This window comes from Thermobia domestica, chromosome 5 (genome assembly GCF_964235325.1).
Source record: "Thermobia domestica chromosome 5, izTheDome1.hap1.1, whole genome shotgun sequence".
NCBI classification, from domain to species: domain Eukaryota; kingdom Metazoa; phylum Arthropoda; class Insecta; order Zygentoma; family Lepismatidae; genus Thermobia; species Thermobia domestica.
In genome coordinates this window covers 315,773,288-315,798,943 of record NC_137458.1, presented here as the reverse complement: position 1 = coordinate 315,798,943, position 25,656 = coordinate 315,773,288, and the positions used below count along the sequence as shown (strand labels likewise).

Below are 25,656 nucleotides of genomic sequence, written 5' to 3'. Positions count from 1 at the left end.
TACATTAAAGGTTTAATATAACAACTACGTTAGAAATTAATTAAGAGAATAACAATACTACCCTCGATATTGTGATAACAAATTTTGTTTCTTTTCTTCAGAACAATTAAATTTCTTTAATTTTTTGAAATTTTGGGTCCCTGCAGCTTTGCCTTGCAAATCTTCAAGAACAGCACAGTTTCTCAATAATTTCGTAATTATATATGGTCCAACATAATAAGGCATATATTTGTGTGTTTGCTGTTTTACTGCGGAGGACATGGTATGTGATTTAACCATTACCCAGTCGGTTTCTATTAAATGATCTTGTTTAGTATTCCGAGGATTATTGTTGATATCCATTGTGGTATCCAGTTGTATATGTTTGTCTTTTAGCTCAAGAGGTTTCAGTTCTTCCGGCCAAGGAAAGTTTCGTTTGAAAGCTTCTACTGCAGAAAATGAAAGAAATATATCAGCAGGGCACCTATTTGTACCATCACAGATGGAATGGTTTAACATATCTTGAACTTCTTTTAAATATAGACTCCATTTCGTGTGATCGGATCCGCATCTTAATCTTAACAGCCGATTAAGTTCTCGATGACGACGTTCTATTAGACCATTCGCTTGCGGAGAGTAAGGAGAAGTGGTATAGTGTTTAATATTGCATTTTTTTACATAGATCTTTCCATCTTCTTGATGTAAATTGAGGTCTATTATCAGTGAGTATTGATACAGGGTAAGGAAAATTATAAAAATAGCGTGTTTCTAAAACCCTTTCTATTTCTTTAGTATTCGCTTTGCGTAGAGGATAGAATGCTACAAAACGAGAAAAGACATCTATTACGGACAAAACATAGTAAAATCCTTTGCTTTCTGGAAGTCTGCCTACCAAATCTATACATAACATCTCATGAGGTCCCTTTGTACTAATATGATATTCCTCAGAATGAATAGATCGATTTCTAGGTTTCGTCCTTGCACATAGTAGGCAATTTCTTATAAACTTTGAGAGATCATTTTTCATTCCCTTCCAATAAAATAACGATGAACAAAATTTTAAACATTTCTTTAGACCGAAATGTGCACGACAATGTATTTTCGCAGCCAACTCTTGAGTTAATTTCTTAGGGATTACCAATTTCCATCCATGATTTTCGGCTTTCTTAACAAACAGCATATTATCTACCTGCGCAATATGGTCTTCGGATCTGCCCTCTTCCATAGCTTGTCTTAGTAATTTACAATATTCATCATTTTCTTGTTCTACAGCTACCATGGACGGGTCAATTAGCAAAGAATCATGTAAGACAAAATGTATATCATGTTCAACTAATGGAGAGTCTTCTAATAAAAAGTGCATGTCATTAATAAAAAACTGTTTCTCCTCTCCAGTTTCTTCTGGTGGATTCCTACTCAGTATGTCCGCAATCTTATTATGTTTTCCTGGTAAATGTTCTATTTGTATGTCAAATCTTTGAAGTTTCAAAATAATACGGGTCGTTCGCGGGTCTAGGTGTTTTAAAGTCAGAGCGTGTGTTGCAGCACTATTATCACAGTGAATAATAACAGGACGCCCCAACACATAAGATGCAAAATGCTCACATAAAAATAAAATCGCAAGTAGCTCTAGTTGAAAAATATTTAGTGAAAGCTCATGTAATTTGACACGTCTACTAGCGTAAGCGATGACAGCAGGATCATTCATTTCATGAGGAAATTGTGCCAAATAACCTGCAAGATGCATAGCGCTTGCATCACTGAAAATATGAAAAGGCAGGTCAAAGTCTGGTTGGCATAAGGCAGGTGATTCACTAGCCAACACTCGTAACTTCTTAAACGCTTCTTCTGCTTCAGGTGTAAACTTAAAAATGGCCTCCTTTTTCAATAGTTGGAACAACGGGGCAGTAAGTTTTGAAAATTCTTTTATATGTTTGTGACGCCAACCTACGAGGCCAAGAAATAATTTCATTTGTTTCTTGGAACGAGGCATAGGAAAACTTCGAATAGCTTCGTTGGATTTTGGGTCTACCTTAATTTTTTCTCCGTTAACAACATGTCTGAGAAATTTAATTTCCGCTAATAGGAACTTACATTTTTTAAAATTTATTGAAAAATTACCTTCGCTAAAGATCTTGAAAATTTTTTCCAAATCTTTGAAATGTTGTTCTATAGAGGGCGAAAAACAGAGTACATCATCTAAATAAACAATAGCGAAAGATCTCGTATCCAGTGTAAAGAAAGAATTCATCGTTTCTTGGAAAATTGAAGGAGCAGATTTTAATCCCATAGGAAGTACTCGCATACAGAATTGCCGCCCTAAGTATACGAAGCTTGTGTACTTATAGGAAGAAGGATCTAAACGCACACCATAATATCCCGATGTACAATCAAAAGCGGAAAAAACTTTTGCTCCTGATAGTCGAGTCAAAATTTCAGTTATGGGTTCCACTTGTACTTTCGGGGAGACTACTTTGGCGTTTAGTCCCCGCAAATCCAAAACTGGACGTACTCCACTGGACGCCTTTCTTACACAATGTAATGGATTACGGTAGGGTGAAGACATTTTCACAGCGATTCCATATTCAAGCCACTTTTTCAGTTCGGATTCAAATTCACTTCTCATGGATTGTGGGATTCCATATAACTTCCCAACTACTGGAATTTCATCGGTCAGTTGGATTTTATATAGTTTTGTTTTAATCCTTTTCGGGTATTCAGCGAATACTGATCGATACTTGCATAACAGATGTAACAATTGAATTCTAAGATCTTCCGATAAATCAGTTCTCTGAGACACCCACTGCTTTATTTCTTCCTCAGTAATATTTGGTTCGGGAATTTTGTATTGCTTTTCATCCTCTTCAACATTCTTTGTGATTTCCATCTTTTCAGCGTAGTTTAACGATTCTGACAGACAAGCAATCTGTTCCTCTTTATCTTCGACCGGTGATAAACTGATGTTGGCCTGAATAGTTGAATACGGACTAATTTTCCTTGATTATCAGTCAAGGATAATTCTTGCTTTCCACTGTCGATGATTCCACTAACCTTCTTTAAAAACGGACTGCCCAATAACAAGTCGGGGTTCATGGATTTGACTACAAAAATAGGTATCTCAAACACATGACCATTGATAGAAAAATTCAATTGCTGCATACCTTTTATGACGAAACGCTCTTTTCCCGCAAATGCACCTACTTGACTATGAGCACATGGTCTGAGCTTCGCCCAAGGGAACTTATGTTTTAATTGGGACCATATACGTTCACTTAATAAATTTAATTCAGCTCCAGAATCAATAATACCCACTATGTTTAGATTTCCAATTTGACAGGACACACTAGGTGAAGGGTAATAGTATTCTTCCGGATTAAGCTGATCTAATTTGTCCAACTCTAAATCTTCTTCCACAACAAATAAGATACTATAGTTTATTTCCGACTGACAGTCTTTTAAGAAAGTCTCTTCATCAAAGTAAATTATGTTATTGGATTGTTCCATGCCTATCACAGGGGCACCGGAATGAGCGCAACCATCTTCCCCTGTTAACATTGATTGCGCTCCTAGTTTTCCTGAATGGTACTCCGTTAATGGGAGCGTTCGCTTCATTCAAATTAGATTCCACACAATTACCTTCCATTTCGGAAGTAACTATATCCTTATGGACAGGACAATTAGTGTGACAACAGCATTTCTGTCTTTCGTTATCACAGTTCGGATGTTTACAATTTCTTCTGCGGAAGCGATTTCCATTATAGTTTCGATAGCGTTGAAATCTGCCTGGTCCGGTTTGAAATTCCATTGAGTTTGTTTGCACCGAGGAATTTGTCATTTGCTTATCCGGCGAGCTTTTGTTAATGACAGTTCTTGCGGCAGGCGTATGTCTTGGCGAATAATTAGGACATCTCTGTATATCCGCCAGACGGAATAATAGATCCTCTACTGAACGACAAGGAGCGGCGCGTAACAATCTTGAATCCTCGGGAGGAAGACAAGATAGAACAATATCGATGGCTTCATCCTTATCATACTCTTCTACAATCATCCTGTATTTGTCCACCAATCCCCACGCAAATTCTACCATCGACGCGTGACGAGACTTGTAATACCGTTCCTGCAGGAGTTGACGCTTCTGTGATCTCTCCATCTTAGGAGACAAATAATGTTTTCTGAACATATACAAGAAATCATCATAGCTGTAAATGGAACTAGATACGTTTCGTAACCAGGCACCTGCAGACTTGACCAAACAGCGCGTTAATAATAACAATTTGTCATTCCCAGTTATTTTGAACATCGCAGCATATTGTTCGAACTCATCGAGGAACATCCGAGCCGCCCCTGGTGTAACTTGACCCCCATATTTAGGGATATCTCTTAAATCACCAGGTTTCATACAACAAGTATTATCTCGATAAGGTTTCATACAACAAGTACTATCTCGATACTCATCATCAATAGGTAAACCTTTCCGCAACTCGGCTAAGGATATAGCGTTTTCACGATCAGAATAGTCGGAACACTTTCTATCTGTAGAATATCGATATGGAAGTAAATATTTTTTCCACTCCTCACTCGAATTATCCTCGCGATGTGATGGTATTGGACGTCCTACATTCAACATGGTAGGGTTCGTGTTCGTCTGTGATGTTCCCGAATTTACATGTCTAATACATTTACAGCAATCATACCCCAATTGACTAGTAACTCTTGTTACCGTGGCGGTACTTAAAGAAACAGATGTCGCAATCACGGGTATTTCGGAAGATGCATTCATACCTGAAACAGAATCATGAATTATAACAGGATTATCAACTTTAACACTTGAAATATCAGCATTGTTATGGTTAGTTTTACCTGTAATTCGCTGAGACAATAATTCATAATTATTCTTTTGTCTTTCTACCTGAGTACTCAACTCCGAAAGTAATTTACTATGACAGTCCACTGTAGCTTTCAGAGTTTTCAAGTTTTCCTCCTCTGATACGATTTTCTCTTGCATCTGCAGAATTTCATCCTTCTGTTTGGTCTCCGTCACTTGGATTTCCGCTATTGCCGTCTTCATTTGAGTTAGGTCGTCATACACCTCCTTTCTCAACTCGCTATTTAAAAGAATCATGGTCGCCTTGAGATCTGTTATTTCCTTCTTCCTATCCTCTTTGTCCTGTTGCAACGCTGAAGTGAACTTTTCCTCTCCCTGTTGCAACGCTGAAGTGAACTTTTCCTCCAATCTACTACTGAACTCACGAAACTCTCTCAGCATATATTGCATTTCCGGAGACATTTGAGGCACTTCTGTTTGATTGTCGACACTTTCAGTACACTCTTGATGGGATGATCTTTCAAGATCATTCATTCCTATTTCAGTCTCTTTTTCTACACATTTCTTACATTTCCACTTATTTTCAGGACTACAAATCGCTTCATATTGTTCCGGTTCAAGATCCAAACACTCAACGTGGAACACGGTCTCACACTCTTCGCATTTCACTGTGGGTTCACTTTCACCCTCCTTTGGCTCACATCCACAAGCGTATTTCAATTGGGAGTCTTTATTTCCCGTAACATTTCTTTTGTTCTTCGACTTTGTCATATTTTCACACAACGGTTCCCCAACAATTTCTACACCTTCGTCGATTGATGTTAGATAACTTCTCTTCACAAAACACCTCCACAGGCTTTCGCAATCACAACTAGGATGCCAAAACAGAGACACTAACGCCCTCTAGCGACATCCTGGCTGGGTCGCCATTCTCTACTGTAGCCGCCCTTTCACATTGCCGGGTCACGACTATTAACATCACCAAGGCAACACGAGACGGTTCCAAATAGATTAAAATTTTTATGTTGGCCTGGATATCGATAGGTACGCTGCCAAGTCCCCTGGTCGTGGTGCGTAGCAATGTGGTCGGGATTGGGAATCTCCAGATGGTCTTCGTGGCATATTGATAATTATTAAATATAGCTGGATTGGCAGTTAACAGATTTATCAGTGTGACTTGTAGGAAGGAAACACCAGATGATGGTATGGGAAGGAAGTACGTACATTTCACTATAACGCCGCTTAATGTTACATATCTTAATCAGGCTGTAAACTTATTTAAATGCCACAGACGTGAAGTCTTCAAAGAGGGCAATACGCTACATGCAAACTAGATAGGGCTCTATTGGCACCATGCATTTATATATTGCAGCATTGCCTCAAGTATTTAGCTTCACCGTGATCATTACTCATTACAGTTTCCTGACGAATATGCATTAGCGACTAATGTTGTGTTACTATGGTACCCGGCCATATCCACCATCAGTACGCTTCATAATTATAGATCATCTGCCAAGAACAACTACGATACCTATTTTCACCTACGACAGAGAAGTACGACGTATTCAGGTGATGAAATATTGTCAGGGATCCTAACTATTTACTCGTACATGTTACTCATATTTATATCGCCTTCAATAAAATATAAATATTATAATATAAAATTTCACAGTGCAGATGCACCAAATGATTTAACACTATTCCTGTAATAATATTCTGTATTCTTTTCACCTTGTTTCAATTATAAAGCATCAATAATAATTTTCATGACAGGAACTTAATACATCAATAATCTATTTTTTTAGTACATTTTTATCTACTACTTTTCTTCTTCTTCTTACAGAACATTTCATAAAGGCTTTAGTTTTCATTAAAATCACATGTTTTGTATATTGCATTGACCATAGATAAAATATTAAAATAGATAATTATTTTGTTATATAATTTCGATCAATATTTAAACAGAAAATTTAAATTTTATTACATAGTTCATTATTCCGAATCTACAAGTTTAATAACATATTACCCATCTAGCTATAAATAATCTTTTACAAAATGATAAAATATACTAAATAAACAAACTCTTTCAAACTTGCAGATAAACAGCTAATGCAAGAGTTGACAAACTGAATTTACATTAAAACATACATATACTGTAAGGACCATGTGCCAAAATGGTCCGTTACAAAGTGACGACAAAAAACAAATGACTGTTAGAGTGCGAAACTGAGCTGGGTATATAAATGCTATATTAGTTGTACATAGTTGCAAATATCAATTAGGTGTAACAAGTACCTAAAACTGTAGGTAGCTGAAGTACATACTTAGCACATGAATATCATATGTGCTAAGTGTAGGGTACCTAAAAAGTAGCTGGGACACCTAAATGTGCAAACATGTCCCACTCGGATTCCTCATGCCATCTTGTGACATTATCGGAATTTACTTTCTGTATTAGCCTCATATAATCACCAAAGTAGAAAGAAAATCAAAGTCAAACTAGGGGCGGATCCAGAACCGACTTCTGGGAGAAGGCAGTGGGTTGTAATACTACTACTTAGAGCTACTTTTAAGAGCTCCAAACTCTGGTATGGGTTTTATTTATATATAAAATAAAAAAGTTTCCTCCCCCTGGATCCGCCACTGAGTCAAACTAGTACAAAATAAATAAATATATAATAATAGTAACAAAATTCCAAACACGAAGACTACAAAATTTTTACCTGTATATTTTTCTTTGTGTTGATTAAGCGATCTTTAACACTGACTTTTTGCTTCTCTCCTTTGTAGTGGTAGGTGTGATTTCGGCTTCAATTTCCGGCGGGACAACATAGAAAACATACTACAGTGGTTGAATTCCTACTTTGAATTGTATGACTCATCTTATATAACATTGCTGTTGATTTTATTTGAGTTTCAGTTTAGCATCCCTTTCAGCAGCGAGGCTATATGAGACGTGGACCTACAGCTTAATGTGGAATCCAAACTACGTGAGCTTCCGCCGGAAATCGATCCGAATATTGCTGTTGACTAGGGGCGGATCCAGGACGGACTTCTGGTTGGGGCGGTGGGTTGTAATACTGCTACTTAGAGCTACTGTTAAGAGCGTCAAAAATAAACTATATATTTTATTTATATATAAAATAAAAAAGTTTCCTCTTCTGGGGAGGGGCGATCGGGGCGATCGCCCCCCTCCTGGATCCGCCCCTGCTGTTGACAAAGGACTAAATACGAATCAGTCAATCACTGAGTCAACAAGCTTCTTATTGTTAGTTTCTGGAGTAAGTGATCACATTTAGCCTACTCACTGTTTATCTTTTATGAAGAACATAATTAAACTATCTGGGGCAACAAAGTAGTTAAGCTAGGCGTAATGCCACGAAAGTAAATTTACTTTTATTTCTTTTAACCCTGGTTTCCATAGTGTCCTTCCCTCCTAACTTTCCATTGAGAATAAGTTTAAAGGTAAAAACAGTTCGTGAAGTTAAATGATTCTTTTTCTTTTTATGCTTTTACAAAAATTTGGCAAGCGTTCGTAGTTTGACTCAAGTTGTATCGTTCTTTCCTGTTCCTTTACAAAGCCACCAGATGGTAGTAGTAACATGAGAAGCAGATATCAGCAGTGCACTTTAACAAGAGACTCCACGAAAGCAAAAGCAGGTCGTTGGATGTTAGGAAATTCAAGACCTGACACGTTTCTTTCTTTTCCTCTGCTAGTGATCAACATTCACGTTTACAAAACTAAAATACGTTAACTTCCTAGCGTTGCAACCCACGCAGTCCTGGTCTTATAACATATTAAAAAAAAAAAAAAAAAGTCATCCAGAGAGTTTCGTTTCTGATTTGTGATTTTGGAACATTCTTAATTAATATGGCTTAAGTAGACATTACTAATCCGGGTCGATTACATTTTGGATGCCATTTTAAAAAATGGCGGATGAATTGTGATGGCTTGTGATAGCTTACTTTAAACATTCTTGTGTCAAAACATAGGTTCTCAAGGTCAAGTAGTCTTATAAACATAAAAAATTAATTATCAGAGCAAACTTTTTTGTTATTTTACACAATGGTGGCTATTAATACAGGAAACTATAATACATAATGTTGTTATGGAGGCTATAATAAAGTAAGAATAGATATGTATTAAAATAAACCAAGCGAAAGTACGTTTTAGTTCTTTTGTTACATTACTATGTCGGGGATATCTTCTTCACGATCAGCAGTCAAATGCTGGCAATATGAAGGATAAATACGGTTTAACAGCTGTAAATAAACTCATAAGGATATCGCTTTACGTTAAATGATAAATGAAGAACGTAGACTGAAAGTATTTCAGAACAAGATTCTTCAGACAAATATTCGGACCCAAGAGGAACGGGAATGGTGAATGGCGGAAATTTCATAACAAGGAACTGCATAATTTATACCGTTTACTAAATATTGTTAAGGCCATCAAGTTCAGGAGGCTCAGATGGGCAGGTCATGTTGCCAGAATGGAAGAAAGTAGGAACGCTTTCAAAGTTTTAACTGGAAGTCCAATCCGAAAATGTCCATTTGAAAGATCTAGGCGCTGATGAGAGGGACAATATTAAGATGGATCTCGCAGAAATAGGAATACAAAGTAGAAACTGTATCCAGTTGGCTAAGAACAGATGTCAATAGAGAACTTTTGTGAAAGTGGCATTGAACCTCCGGGTTCCATAGGCGATAATGCATTTTTATGTAAAAAGTGCAACAGAATGAGAAATGGTATAATTAATCTCTAAGTAATGGTCTCTAACTAATTACTGTTCGACAAAAAGTTTTCGTAATATGTCAGCCTGTAGCACAAGACCTTGGCGTAGTTGTAGATCCGTTAAGTTCTTTTAGTAGCTCGAAACGTCTCCTCCAAAAGTCTCGCACATAGTTCCTCGTCGATTTGGTAGACAATCGTTTTGTTCAGAGCGGGTTCAGACAAATTCGTCCACTTTCCTCCTCATTTCCATAATTGGTAAAAAATTGGCGTTTTCGGAAACACCCCCAATCATATAGTCGTGACGTCAATCAAAAGCTCTAGAAGGCACATGTCATGTATTCTCAGGGACATAGACCTCGAAAGTTAACCAGAAACGACCTCACTTCACGTGAAATCGTGCAAAGTGGAATTTCCACTTCAGCTGAATCGAAATAGAAAAATCATATTTGGCAAGAGCAAATGTTTAGGTACACGGACTGAGAACTCAGAAATCACAAGATAGCATAGTTTATCAATAAGGTAAATATGGGCTTGAAGAAGGTTATTTCAAAAGATATGGCTGACACATAAGGAAATACTAAGAGGCACGAGTAGGGTTTGGTGAAACAGGAAGGATAGGAAAAAATAATGAGCAGGTATTGAAATGAAATATTTCAGTTTTACTTTCCACGTTTATGCCGGCTAGGCTAAAGGAGACGGTGATAATGAGAAATAATGAAATGGTGGAATGAAGAAAATGGGAGAAAACGGGAGAACACCGAGGAAACCCACGCACACGGTGTTTGTCCATTTCAAACCTCACTTGGCACGAGCTGCGATCGAACCAAGGTTCCCTTGCATCAGAAGTGAACGCTCTACCACTGAGCCACCGCGGCCTCTAACAATTATATTGGAGTAAAGGACTTCTGCTATTTCATTGAGTTTAATGATCAATATAAGAATTTATACATAGTGCTTCATCCAAGATTAAGGTGGCATAAGTAGGCATATGTGTTAAAAAAAAAAGATGTCTTGAAAAATAAAGACGAAAAATCTAAAATGATGGTAGCAAGAATCCAACACAACACTTTTAATCTCACATTATACAGAACTTTTAATGTATATGACAAACAATGTTTGACATAAAAATGAACCGAAATAATGAATACAAGTAGATAAATATACAAAAGTACTACAAGTAAATAAAGTTTCAAAGTGGGTGAGAACATTCATCATACAATAGTACGTAATTCATAAATAAAATGAATCTGAATTTATTATGTTCTTATTGGGTATGGACTGAAATATTAGGATGACCTAGCTGGAATTTATACTCTGATATCCCACAATACGACGCAGTGAAGAATTTTGGCTTTTTATACAGTAATAACCAGGGCCCGGATTTTGTTGGCCTAAAATTTTCTAAAAAGTGACCTATAAAATGATACTAAAATTCCTGTAAAATGACCCTAAAATTAACAAAAGTTGACCTTAAAACTTGCTATTTCTTAAACGTTTATTTCGTTAAAACATTGACATTTTTTGAACATCTATTGAATTTTAATTACTATTTCTCACTCATTTTTAAAAGTTTTGTTTCAGTTAGTTGCAGTCAGTTGATCATTTGTGTCTTTGGTTTTAAAAAAGCAATAATATTAAAACTAAACTTTGACCAATTTAGTAGATATCTAAGCATTTCATATTTGAATTACAGATATATAGGTCTATATCCAGTTAAGCAAAATATAAACATTTTATAAGCTGTGATACAACAAACTAACTCAGGAGCTTTGTAATCGTTACAAAATTTAGCTCATACCTTATTCAGCATTGCAGTACATAACTTTAAACATTGTTACGATCTTATTAAATTAGCAGCCTTAATTATATACGGAGCAGCATCTGTTACAAAAAGAACATGGTCATGTTGGACACCTTCAGGCCAAAGTAGGGATATAGATTTATCGAAAAGTCTACATATTGTAAAATGGTTGACAGATTCCAACACTTCACCAGTCAGCAAAAATATTTTGCTAGGTTCGTCGGCTTTCATTGTCCCAATAATAATATTGACTATATAACGTTTCTCCACATCACTAGTCTCTCTATAGAAACAAAAAATTTCTGAGTCCAAAGTTCCTCTCTTATTTTTCTTATTGTGTCCTCGTTACACTTTGGCATGTATTTTTTCCTAAGATTCGTTTCATCTGGAATGGAACGACCTGTATGATGTTCCAGGAAATCCAGCAGTTGAGTTTCCAAAGAGGAATATTTGAAGACACAAAAACTTCACACAACTCTTTTGAATACTGAGGATTTGCCTTTACTATTCGAAGCACTCTCCACAAGTAACAACTGCGAACACTTGGTTTTATGTTTGTTTTCAACTGCACATACATGTTTTTCACTTCAGATATGCTTTAGCACAGTGTATCTTTTTTACTGCTGCCACTTTTCTTCACATACCTTGCAAAACTATTGTGCTATAAGTACTAAAAACATCCTCACCAAATTCAGAAATAATCTGTCTTAAATGAGATGCTGTAGATTAGGCCTCGGCATTCTACATACTCAAAGCATCAATTGACTCTCGAGTTGAAACTAGGAAGCGCACTTAAAGAATAATTTTTAGTTATTCACGTAGTCATATCCTTTGTAGTAAACAACCTACAACCATCTGCTTTGGCCACTTACGAACCCCCAGTCCTCGTCAACCAGCTACAGCGTAGTGTTCATTGACTTGTTAGGAATGCAGTTTTTCCACCCCAACAATCAGGAAGGAGAAAAAATCACGAAGATCATTTAACTTCGTGTTTTTAAATCCGTAAATAGTTTTTATTTTAAGATTTCCTTATGTAGAAAAAAAAAAGAATAAAAAGACCATATGGTGACCTAAAAGTTGCCTTAAAATATTAAAAATTGACCTGAAACTTCAAAACGGCAAAAAGTGACCAAAAGTTGACTCTAAAAAATATATTTTTAGAACCAAGAGTTGATGGATAACGTTTTTATTTGAACTTGCCTTGTCATATGCGTTACAGAAAAAAGTTGACTTGTCAACAAGATCCGGGCCCTGGTAATAACGCTTCCTGTCAGGAACTACGCAATAAAATTAGCAAAATCTGTGTGCTCAACTTAAAGAACATCCAATCTTGCGAATATTCTGTGACGAAGATGTCTTCCGTATTGCCGCTAAGATCTGTATGAGCAATCCAGAGAAATTTACTGATCTTTATCCAATGATGGCGTTTTCCACATGGTAATGGTTGCGTTGCCTTGCTTTGTAGAGGAAGTTACGCAAGTAAATGTGACATAGAGGGTTCACTCATTTGATATTGAAATTTTTGAAAGCGAAACTGTGCACTCTGTATTGAACGAAACTTACTTTGTTCGATCGTTACAGGCTATGCTCGTCATTATCTGAGTATGCAGAAACATTGCGTTGGATGGTCTTTTGGAATAAGAGTGACAAATTAGGTTTCGCTGATGTTACAGAAGAAGTTGCAAGGCACAGGAAACCGTTCATTCAAAAGACACAGTGCAAAACTAAGCAACATTCGATATACTTTGTTTAGTTTCAGAAACTTTGAAAGCCAAGTTTGAAGAGTTTATCAAAGATTATGAGAATAAGTCAGAGCTGCGCACGTCATACTTTGCGGAAATGTCATACTTTTTAATTCGTCTAGTCCTACTGAACAACTTAGTACATGTTGATTATGAAAGTGACGGGCAGCTGCACGTGCAGACTGTGGAATCACTGATTATTGTATTTCGTGAATTCGGTTCTATAAACTATGTGGGGTATGGACAAGGTGACCAGATGTCCCGTTTTAGCCAGGACAGTCCCTTTTTTTCAATCATTGTCCCGTTTTTTTCTGATTCTCAAACGGGACGCCTAAATGTCCCGATTTTAAGCAAAAGTGACCCAGGTGTCCCGTAATTATTATTCAAAATATAAATGGTCAATAGAAACTCTACACTCTTCCGTACCAACACTCATTGGAAAGGTTCATTTAAGTGAAACTCAAATAAAGTATCTCCTAACAACTGGTGGGTAGAAGTATTTTCCCATTTCTGTTCTTATAACGTACCGTACTCAAATCTAAAACTTATGAAGTTCCTTCTCTGTTTACCCGGGACTAATGCTTCAATTGAACGTGTATTCTCGCATATGAATGCTTTGTGAACAAGTGATAAAAATCCAACTGTTTACATATGCTTTGGAAGCTGTGCTGACCAGTAAGATTAATTTTAATCAGTCTTGTACGAATTTCTACAAATTGTTAAGTGCAAACAAACAAAGAACTTTTAAAGAACATCCATTCATCCTAAAAATGCCAGTGAAAATTACGCTATAGATGATGTAGTGAAAGTATTTATATAGTAGAGAATAACAGATATTCAATAATGAGGTAAGTAGTTTATTAGTATTTAAAAGTATTGTTGGGTAGTATTTAAGTTAGAAACGCTGTGTTATCACTCTTACTTGTGTATTTTGTAAATTGGAAACACTGCTGAGTCCCAAAATGCAATATGGAAATCAGATATTTACCCCCCCCCCCTCGCTGATTCGTATGCGTCCCGTTTTTACAAGTAAGAATTCTGGTCACCTTGGGTATGGATCTTAGTATTTGTAAGGAGTAAAACAATACAGAAGTGGAGGAAGTACCTTTACATGAAATTCATCCAAGGACACTTCGTGGTCGAAGACATTAGAGGACGGTTTTGTCTTGTGGTTATCAATATGAATTTAGAACAAACCATTCAAAGATCACGAAAACTTCACAAGAATCGCAGGTAAAACACGTAAACATACTATGATTCTCAATAGAAACTAGTTCACTAATTTAATGTTTTCTATTTCCAATGTGTTTAGATGTAACTCATGGGCGCCCGCAGGACTTTTTCCAAGGGGGAAACACACACAATATATACATACATATATACATATACATACATACAAACATATATATATATATATATATATATATATATATATATATATATATTCCTCCACTCTCTTACACAATCACCTTAAGAGACGCTTGCACATAATCCTTCACGTCAAAGTGATCAGTTATTTTAGCACATAGTATATGTTCATTAACTTATGCAAGATCGGCACCCTTCGTAATATTATACCAAACGATTCTTTCGCTACAGTCACAACAATTACGTCTGAGAGGGAAGGGAAGAAAATGTTACCACTGTGTTAATTTTTCTCAATAATAACGTACGTATATTGCAGTGTTATGTTAATAAAACCTTATTTCGTAGCTGATCGTATTAGTGTTTAAAAATGTGCAGATGATAATGAAGCTTCAAATACAAGGCTGCAAATCCTAGTTATGCCCAGTACTTTATTGTTATTATTATTATTTGTAAAGGTAAAAATCACTAAAATTTTGTCATTTCGGCTCGTCTTGAAGAACGAAACCGGGTTATGTTTGAAAATGGTATTATTGAAAGTCTAGCTTAGATGTCAGTTTTTGGACATTATCCCTTAACTAGTCGCGTGAAAAAAGTTACTTAATTAGTCGCGTGCGGAATTTTGTTCCGCATAATAACTACATAGTAAAACTCGTGTAATATTTGTTTTTTTTTTTTAAATATTTAATTTTAGGTTAAAATATTTGTTTTAATAGTCGTCTTAAGTTATTTTATGCTATTGACTAATTATCCTCCTCCTGCAAGTTCAGTCCTCCTGCAAGATACAGAAGGCCCAGCAAGGCCTTTACTTCTGTTATATTAGTATTTTGAGTATCTCTTTCTCTGCTATAAGCGTCCCTATGTGTTTCAATGCACTGGTTTGTAAATTCAACGATTCTCTCTAGCATATACGTACTAAAGAACAAACTCCAAAATTCGCTCGGCGTTTTCGCTTCTTTAGCATGTCATTTGACTCCTGGTAAATGGGTCAAAATAGTCTGACTTTTTCTTCGTATAATTTACCGCGGAGCATGTGCGTACCATTTAGTGACATTGTTCTTTCCTAGAAGATATGGTCCCCGTGCAAGTAGTATTTGAGAGTGATTTCACATGATCTGCTTGTGGCAACACTTCACCTTCATCTGCTGATTCTTCACTGGCAGAGATATGGTCGCTTTCTTCAATGATATCTTCTTCATCACCATCTTCCATATCCGGAACATCTAAATTGTCGTCTTCAGCCAGAACTTCCAGCAACATGTTTCTAATTCTGTCCACATCACGTTCATGATGATCCATTTTGAAAGAAAAGACTGACTCTCTTCTCTATGCATTTATTTTCAGAGCGCACAATGCACATATAAACCGCTTATAACTTCAGTTGCTTACAAATGAACTGTACCTAAAAATATATTTTTGTAAAATAAATTTTAAAAAATAGTGGTGGTGGCGCTTGCCTGTGATATGTTTCGTAGTCACCGAATCGCTTAATTGTTGTCGGCTAAAAACAATAAACTGAAAGAAAGCGTAGAATTTGTAGGAGAAAAAAGGGGTAAGTTATTTAGTCGCGCGCGGAACTTTGCTCCGCAAACTGCATCACTCCAAAATAAATAACAAAATATTCACCAGTGGCTTGGGCAACAATTCAAATATGTATTGTTGTTTAATCATGAAACTTTAAAAGACAGCTAGACAAAAGTTCAAAAGCATACGATGGAAAGTAAGGAAAACAAAAAGAGAAATGTAAAAGTGCGGAACAAAATTCCGCATGCGACTAATTAAGGGTTATAATTGCTAGAATGAAACCCAACAACAACAACAACAACAACAAAAACTTCATTTTTATCAGCATCAAGTCTGCAAAAGCAACAACAAACAGTGAAATTATCTTTTCAATCAACTGACGGGTACAATCATTCAAAATACTTTGTCATTCTATTCATCAGGCTGAATATAATCATTATTGAAAAAAAAAATAATAAAACATCACAGGGAGATTGGAATAGGTTAAAATCTTCGAAATGGTTCGACTAATTTTTTTTTTTTTTTTTTTTTACTTCTAACCATTTACTTGAATATTAGTTTTAAAAGCAAACTTTTGTCACTAGAAGAGTCTCTTGAACCTTTTCGAAAATCCAGAAGGGGCAATTGTCCCCTCTTGCCCCTTCTGTGGGCGCCCATGATGTAACTAATTCTAAGCTTAGCAAACACCATGAATCGGTTACTCACCTTGAACTTGTAGGGAAGAGTTGATTTTGTTTTGATTTAATTTTGGGTTTAGCATCTTTCAGCAGCGAGACAATATGAGACGTTGACCTACAGCTTAACGTGGAATCCGAACCCCATGAGCTTTCACCGGGAATTGAACCCGGTTCCCCCACGTCAAAGACGCGTAAGCTAACTGCTTATCCAAGAGGCAGCTCAAATTTGTATGAAAGAGAGGGGAGTGTTCAGAGCTTTATCATTTTATATAACAACGAGGAAATTTCGTTTAAAATTACAGAGCCTGCGGAACTATATAACATTGTCACAAAACATGTATATAACGGTGTAAAGACAAGTCCACTTTATATTTTCCACATGGATCACAATTACACACACAACAGAAGCAGGAGGAAAAAAATATGTTGAAAGTAAAATGATTCTTTGATGTAATCAATCAAGTTAACCTTCCATGCTTAAATTGGACGAGTGGCACACAACCAGCAACCAGAAGAGCGCCATTACTGGTTTCAAATGAAATTCTTTTCGAAGCTCACAGAGATATAGGTGTGGTAAGAGAAAGGAGGAAAGTAATAAGGATACTCTGTTCCACGATCTTCTAACAAACGCGTTATTTGGTGGAGTTGTTGTAACAAAACCAGTGAAACATACACACATTTAAGAATTGGAACACGAAATTCCACCTGATGATTTTCATTTCAAAAAGTATCCCCACTAACGATGCTCTAATTATGGACTAGCAGAATAGCTGTTATTCGCAGGTCGAAAATACGTTTTATTTTGGGCATAAAGGGCTGAATTTTGATTTAAACGCCATCGGAAGTGTCACTGTTCGTCTCAGCGATCCTGAAAACTATGGATTCCACACTAATATCGGTCATTTATATATATATATATATATATATATATATATATATATATATATATATCCCCCAAGTTGTGGGGTTTGAATTTGGATTTAAACGCTTTGTAGTGGACAAACACCGTGCTTATGAGTTTCCTCGAGATTCTTCCGTTTCCTCCTACTTTATTTATTCCACCATTCCATTCATTTCTCATCATCATAGTCTCCTTCAACCTAGTCGTCATAACCACGGGACGTAAAACTGAAATACTTCATTTCATTTTTCATTATTGGATTTAAATGGCATTGGAAGTGTCACTGTTCATCTCAGCGACCCTGAAAACTTTGAATTCGGTACTACCTGTAATTTTCGATCTTTTTAAAGTATCTCCTCCTCCCCATCCGTAAGATGCACCGTCAAAGTGAAATAATAAAAACCATGTCATCTTATCTATGTTTCGAATCTCATCCATGTTGAAAATTTGATCGAGATCGGTCGGGTGGTTCAAGAGCTAGTAAGTCATAAACATAGTCACTTTCATTTTTATTATATAGATTATGTTCAAGTTGCGAATGGTCAAGCTATCGTCAAAAAAAAAAAAAAAAAAAAAAAAAAAAAGAGAAATAATTCAGTGTGTTCTGCATATATCGAAATCAGTACGCACTCTCCAACAACTACATTATATTTTCAGTCATCATAGAATGTGAAACAAGGCAAATGTGTACAAGTGAATTGATCAAACTTCCATGCACAAAATCATTATATATCTGACTTTTGAACATAAAAAAATTGCATTGAATAACAGACGTGTATACGTACTTGCTTGACAATCTTATAAGGTCTCCTAGCGTGATAAAACGGATGGAAATGTAATACTTCATCTGAAACAATGGAAACCTAAGAGAACGCCCTACATTTTCCATTTTTAATCACCAGTAGTCTATACAGAATTGTCTTGCATTATGCTTTTCTGACAACTGGAGTTCGCTCTAACAAGGTTTTTTTATTATTCCACCCGTTTGGAAATTGGTAATAGGTTTAATAATTCAAATTTTTACAAATATCGAAATAAAAGTAGCAAATACCACGTAGTGTGTACGTATAGATGGGAATACTGTAGAAGTCTTGTTGAATACTAGCTTGTGATTTGACGATATTAAATATTATTGAAGAATGGGGTATCAGTAGTTAAACGCCCACCTTTGGTGCGAGGAGTCCCTGGTTCGGTATCCCAGACCATGTGAATTTGTGGTGAACAACATAGTGTCTTGTTGGGTTTTCTCGGGGTTCTCCCTTTCACATTCTCTTCTCCATAAACTGCTTCACAATCATTCACCTTCAATAATTGTCCGTATTTTAGCTTTAAAAGACAAAACTAAACAATACTAAAAATTTTCATTTACAATTGTAGAAGTTGGCCCGTATTCTATCTACCAATTGCAGTTGGAAATCCTGACCAAATGCCCGTATGAATGCTGCACATGCGTACTTCGTTGAATAGGAGGAAATCAGACAATTAGTATGCCATGAAGCGGTGGTCTGTTCAGACGCGAATTGCGGCGATGGAAGGCTTTATTCGAACTGGTTCTGTTACGGAGACTCACATTGATGATCGTCGTGTGGCTGTACTTTAGAGAAGCAGTATTCTCAGGTGGGTGAGACACTAGAGGGCCACTGGTGGTGTTTTGAACAACTGGTCACTAGAGTGGGGAAGAAGTGTTCGAACATGTGAGAACCTGGAACATCTGCAGATATCACTTGAACGCAGTCCCAGATGTCCAGCACGGGCGGCATGCACAAACATTATAACTGTCGCCATGTTCATTGAGCCGCTTAATGGACGATTAAAGCTCCATCCGTATAATCTATAAGTGATTCAACAGTTGAGACATTGATAGGCAAAAGAGACTCCCCAACTGCACTGACATTCTTGCAATGATTAACCGAGAATCACTATTTCTTCAATAACTGCTGATGTCCGATGGAGCGAACTTTTCATGACTCTATATGTTAATAATCAAAACTCTGGCTTCAGTAAAATCCATGACATTTACAAGAAAAGCTCCAGGCGAGCCCAAACGTTGTAGTAAGGTGTGCAGTAGGAGTGTGCAATATTGTTGGCGCCTATTTTCTGAGGATGACGCCAGAAAACTGTGAATACCGACCGCTACTGACAAAACGTTGCAGAATTTTCTCGTCCGGATTGCAGGCAAGAGGGTTGCTGAATACTATTTGGTTTCAACACGAAGATGCAACGGCAAATACATCGTGCCAAAGTATGGTTCTACTCCAATAAATGTTTCCAACCGTATGATATCCTGCTTTGGAGATGTGATGTGACCATCCCGTTCCCCAGGTTTAACAGCTCTGAATTACTTTCTCTGGGGGTTATGTGAAGGAAAGGGTCTTTGTCAATCGTTTGCGGACTATTGACGAACTCCAGACTGTCCCTCGCCGTGAAATATGCACCATTTCTCAGGATATACTAAGGCCTGTTATGGAAGCCTTCACATGGCGCCTTCAGCAGTGCATCCAGGCAAACGGGGACATCGCCTGACCTCGATTTACCTATTTCACCACCCAATAGAACACGAGGGTGTGTCACGGTCGTCAACCCCTATCTATAAAATTTTGCCAGTGTCTTCTCTAGCGATATACGGAGAACATCTCCCAAGGGCACAGTGTTGTTGGATTGCCGCTAAGTTTCGTTTTGTAGTTATTGTTGTTTTGTATTTTTGCTCTTATTATTATTATTGTTTAATTCGAATAATTGTTATAATTTTCTAAGTGTTTTCTTTTTCGCTTGTTTTCCATGTCCTCTAAGCTTGGCAACATTGTTTGCGCACTTCTGCCGTTTCACTCTTTCTCAAGTGTGCGTTCGGAAGGCAGCTCCACAAATCGTACCGAATTCTTCCGATACATCACACGTGAGGGAAAGCCGTTCTATGATTGGTGTAGAGCCCAGGTTTCACAAGTCGTCGCGGTAACTATAGTGCGTGTTAGAGACCATCAAAATTTAATTTCACAATTACAGTAGACTCTCGAGTATCCGGCCTAGTTTTCTTTTATCGTAATTAAATGAGAAATACGAGGTGTTACATTGGCACTAGAAGCGGACATCTGCTACGATCCTCCAACGTGTCGTGTGCAAAATATAAGTTGTGACAGGAAAAGAGCAGCGTTCAGCTCCTGGTTCATTGTTTCATCTGTATGTAACAGACCTCAATACAGTACGCTTGCTGCTGTTCCTGATTATAACTGTACAGTATATACAGCACTGTATTCGTAAATTATTCTTCGAGTATCGTAATTGCGGGCTACTTGGACCCTTAAGGGGCTACTTGGACCCATACCAAAATCTCGTTTAAATTCCCATATGCAATGCAATAATGAGTTAGTTCAGAGTTAGATCCGTTAGATGGGATCATAATGCAGGCGTACACACATTGAAACTAGTTCTGTGGTAGGCTACGATTGAGCAGCATTGGTGAGAAAGGTCGTTGACGAAAACAGTGTATTTATTGAGCGCCAAACTTTTATGTGTGGACACTATTTGTAAGGAAGTGGAACCAATGCTAAGTAAACACATAAGTAGTTACATATAGGTTAATGAAACTGACATGGTAAACTTTCTCATATACAATAAGATGTGTGCGTAAATGCATTATACAGTATATGAAGTGTGTACATATGACCTGGAAAACATGGATATGTTGTCCCACATCTTTTGTTATCTTTATCCCACCCCATCCTTTGTTATCTTTATCAATGAAAAATAAAGGTATGTTGTCACGTGTCACACAAGTTAGGACTTTTCATTGTTTCCTTAAGGATACCGGTACAAAATGGTACATCAATATAAAAGATTGCCTGCAGGTCGAAAACATGCTGATTTTTCATAACAGCTTGAAGAATGTTTACCAGCAATTCAGTCGGGGAAAATGTCGCAAATAGAAACAGAAGTTCACTTCAAGATAAGTCGTTCCACCATAGAAAGAATATTAAAGAATAGGTCAAGGCAGAATCCAGGCCATCTAAAAGTGTTCACTGAAGAAGAAGAATTAGCCTTCGCTAATCATCTTGATAAAGTTTGTGATTTCGGATTCCTCGTTAATTAACTTGATTTCAGATTTATTCTGAAGTCCTATTTAGCAATGCATGGGAGAACTGTCATTGCTTTCTAAGACAATCTTCCCAGTCCAGATTGAGTGAAGTTATTTTAGAAAATGCACCTCCAGTCAACGACTAGATTCGCTGCTAATATAGATAGGGCTCGTGCTGCTGTAGAAGAAAACGTAATCGGCTATTACAGTCATTATATTTGATAGTACCTCTTAACATGTTCTCTTTGTGGCTTGCAGTAAATAAAAAGTGTGGTTCTTGGAACATCTACGTCCTACTTAGTCTCAGAACAGATTTCAATGGTTTTCTGTAGGAAAATATAGGGGTGGGTTCAAGTAGCCCGAAAATATAGGGGTGTTTTTCCAGTCCCATTTTTTACAATAATCGCCTGTGCTTTGTTTTCAATATATGTAACTAAAACTGTCCTCGATATGTGCAATAAAGCCTGTAGTTCCACTTAATATAGGTTATGACAATAACTTTCAAGTTTTCGTGGATGAAAACAGGCCGAAAGAACGAATTTGTTGCAAAATTGGGTCCAAGTAGCCCGCATCTACGGTATGCTTAAAGTTCATAAAGAAATGAGTTCATAGAACTCCGGCCTATCCGACATTTTTGCTATTCGGTCAACCCTTCTGCTGCATTAGGCCGGATACTCTGAAGTCTACTGTATTCATTTCCATTAATCATCCGTCTCCTTTAGCCTAAAGGATATAACCAAGGGACGTTATTTATTTATTTATTTATTTACAATTTTGAAATGTTCAAAATGATTTTCTGTATTATTTAGTTTATAAAAATGAAAATATTTTTCAATTTAAAACTTGTTTGTTTATCCTGTGAAGAAATTCAATTTAATTCTAATGTAAAATAGATACTAAACAACGTTGTTTTGTACAATGTGCGCTTACCTCTGGTCCTAGGGGTCCCTGCTTCGATTCACGGCTAAGTAAATTTGTAGTGGACAACATCGTGTTGTGGGTTTTCTCGGAATTCCCCCGTTTCCTCCCACATCCGCATTTCACCAAGTCTTCCATCATCATTCCCTTGTCCTAATCATTTGTCTCCCTTATCCTACATGGCAAAATCAGGGGACATTTAATTCAAAGATTTCCTTTGTGTAATGTAGACTTTCTCCGTACTAATTATCCGTATTATGTATTTCAATGTATTTCTTATATGACTAACGGCCGGTTGCACAATGTCCGTTTAAGAACTTAAGCTCAGCTTTACGGTAAATTTTACGTTGCACAATGTTGGCTTTATGCAAAGTGGAGCTAAAAAAAAACGCTTAAATCTACGCGGCAGATGAACTACCGCTCAACTTCCTAAGCGGGGTTTTACTGCACATTCAATGCTTCGTTGTGTAGAAAGTTCTGCTTGAATGCTGGGTAGGATTGGAGATACCTCCTTTATTACATATATAGCCCTACTGTTGATGGTTTTGAAAGAAAGATACGATTAGACACCAGGGGCCTTATGCAGAGTCTTTTTGAAGTTTGATTAAAGCCAAATTACGAGGTTGACTAAAGGATGGTTATAAAAATTGTATTCAGAGTCTCTGATTAGGACGTCGTATTTGACGAAGTTAATCACATGAGACTAATTAATCATGAGCAGAGGCTAATCTTTTACCCACGGTTTAACGTGCGACACATTTCGGATTTCGTAATTCATCTATTTTCATTTTTAAAGACTACGCATGCGCTCATCTACTTTTCTGTAGTTGCCACATTTATTTTTTCACCAATGTATTTGGGTTGTGTAAGTTAATCATACCCAAATCAACGTTTTAGTTGTACTCAAAGTAGACTCTGAATACCAAAATAGTGCAAATTCGTCAGTAAAGATCTAGTATGCCATTAACTAGTCCGAGACTAACCCACGATTAACTCATTCTCTCTGAATACCGCTCCAGGAGTTAAGCGAACATTGTGCAACCGGCCGTAAACTCTCTTTTTCAGTCAACTTTAATAATAAATGATAAATTTATGTCTACGATATACCGTTCTTAATGTTTTTATTCTTTTTGTTTTTCCAGTTGTGTTACCTCATATTGGCAGTGCTACAATTGAAACTCGCACTCGATCTGCAATATATACAGCTAGGAATATCATTGCTGCGTTGGAAAATTTACAAATGCCGTATGAGCTAAGGGCAAAGCAATGTGGATAGCCACCAGAAGTCCTATTGTATATATTATTACAACAATTTTACCTTGAATAGTGGATATTAATCATCTTCAGCATTAATGTTAGTTTAACAAATATTATTTACCTTGGTGTAACATGTTAACATATATGATATTTTGTGTAATTAAGGTAGTAAATTGGGTTATCTATGTTAAAAGCTGTCTTATTTATTTAACCCACTTTGTAGGTTAAAGTAGTTAAGTTATCGTATTTATCTTAAGATTTTTCACTTCATGATGTTGAGGCAGAGGTTTTCCTTGACCCCAGGAGCTCACTTTAGGAACAATTCGTCAGGAAAAATAATATATAATAATAGCCACATGCTCATGACTGGCGATAGTTCGTGTTGGTCTCTTCGTGATTCTTCGCGACGAATCGAAGGATCGCGGACCAAAAGGAAGTCCGCACTATTACGCGGTGGGAACATCAACACCCCGACTCGGGATATCTGTTTCGACTCGACGAAACCCTGCCGCAAGTGGGACACTAGCGTCAATCCTTCAAGCCGAACCGAGAAGTGAGCTGAACCAGCAGCTCACCCAACCGAGGAAGCTCGAGCTGATTGCTCATCTCAAGCCGGTTCGAACCATCGCACAGTGGGGCGAAAACGCAAAAAGCTGGCCAAAATATGATAACTATATTCAAATTGAATGAAATTTAGTATTAAGGGGTATTGAGGTTGTTGATTACGATTCTGCAGCTAAAGTTGAAAAAAACAAAATGGCGGAATAAAATTTGCAAAAGTCGAAAAAGTTGTAGAAATGTTCTCAAAAGTGGCGATAAAGGGGTTATTGAGGTTGCTGATTACGATTCTGCAACTAAAGTTTAAAAAAACAAAATGGCGGATCCAAAATGGCGGAATAACAAGAATGTCAACATACTTCGTAATTTTCACAATATATCTTTAACAACGTTCACTTTTTTCCCATATTTTGATGAACAATTACTTGTTACTTACGTTCTTATTTATTAGAAATGTATTATTACTTAAATGACATAAATTATTGGTATTTGATTCGGTTATGATAACTGCAACGGCTTGTCACCGTAACATTAAATGAACAATAATTAACATCAACACGCATCGTAATTGGCACGTTTTTGTCGACAGCATCAAGTAGTTTTCAGATTACCATTCTACAAAATATGAACGTGGTGCACGAGGGTGCACATAATGTTTTCAACGCTTTAAGTTAATAAAATATATAAACAATGTGAAAATTTTGCCTGACTTGCGATTCAAATTATAAATTATTACATCATTATTATTAATTTTTCACTTCATACACTTATTCTACTTACCAGTACGGTATAAGAAAACTTTACAGATTTAAAAACTATGAACGCTTCGAAAGTTACAACCGTTTAAACGGACGCGTCACAATTCTTCTATTGTTCTCTACGCATTTGACCTGCTGAAGGGTCTACTTCAGAGTGGCTCAGGTAGTCGGAATAAAGTAAAAACCCTATTCTATTTATGGATTTGGGCCCTTCTAACATCACTCTAGCCAACTACATTAAAAAATTCCTATATTACTAACTTTCGTTTTTTCACTTTTGGCCAGCTTTTTGCGTTTTCGCCCCACTGTGCATCGGCTCAGTTGAGTTGACTCGAACCGAGCCGATGGACTCGTTTCAACGGAACTGGCTCGAGCCTTTGGCTCCAATTGAGCCGAGTCGATGACTCGTCCCTACCCAGCCGGATCAAGCCATTGGCTCAATTGAGCCGAGCCATTGGCTCATCCCAACCGAGCCAGCTCAAGCTGTTCACTCAGTTGAACCGAGTCGAGCCGGTTGGCATGATTATCCTAGTTGTGCTTCTGCTTT

General features: G+C 37.0%; 1 protein-coding gene across 1 annotated transcript in view; it reads left to right on the top strand.

Moving 5' to 3' along the window:
- Positions 1-23,973, top strand: part of LOC145686792 (glyoxylate reductase/hydroxypyruvate reductase-like) — a 95,393-nt gene extending 71,420 nt beyond the window's left edge. Inside the window, exon 6 of the mRNA XM_081760449.1 lies at positions 23,679-23,973. Coding sequence (XP_081616575.1) covers positions 23,679-23,812 — 134 coding nt within the window. The 3' untranslated portion in view covers positions 23,813-23,973. The remainder of the gene's footprint in view (positions 1-23,678) is intronic.
- Positions 23,974-25,656: the final 1,683 nt, after the last annotated feature.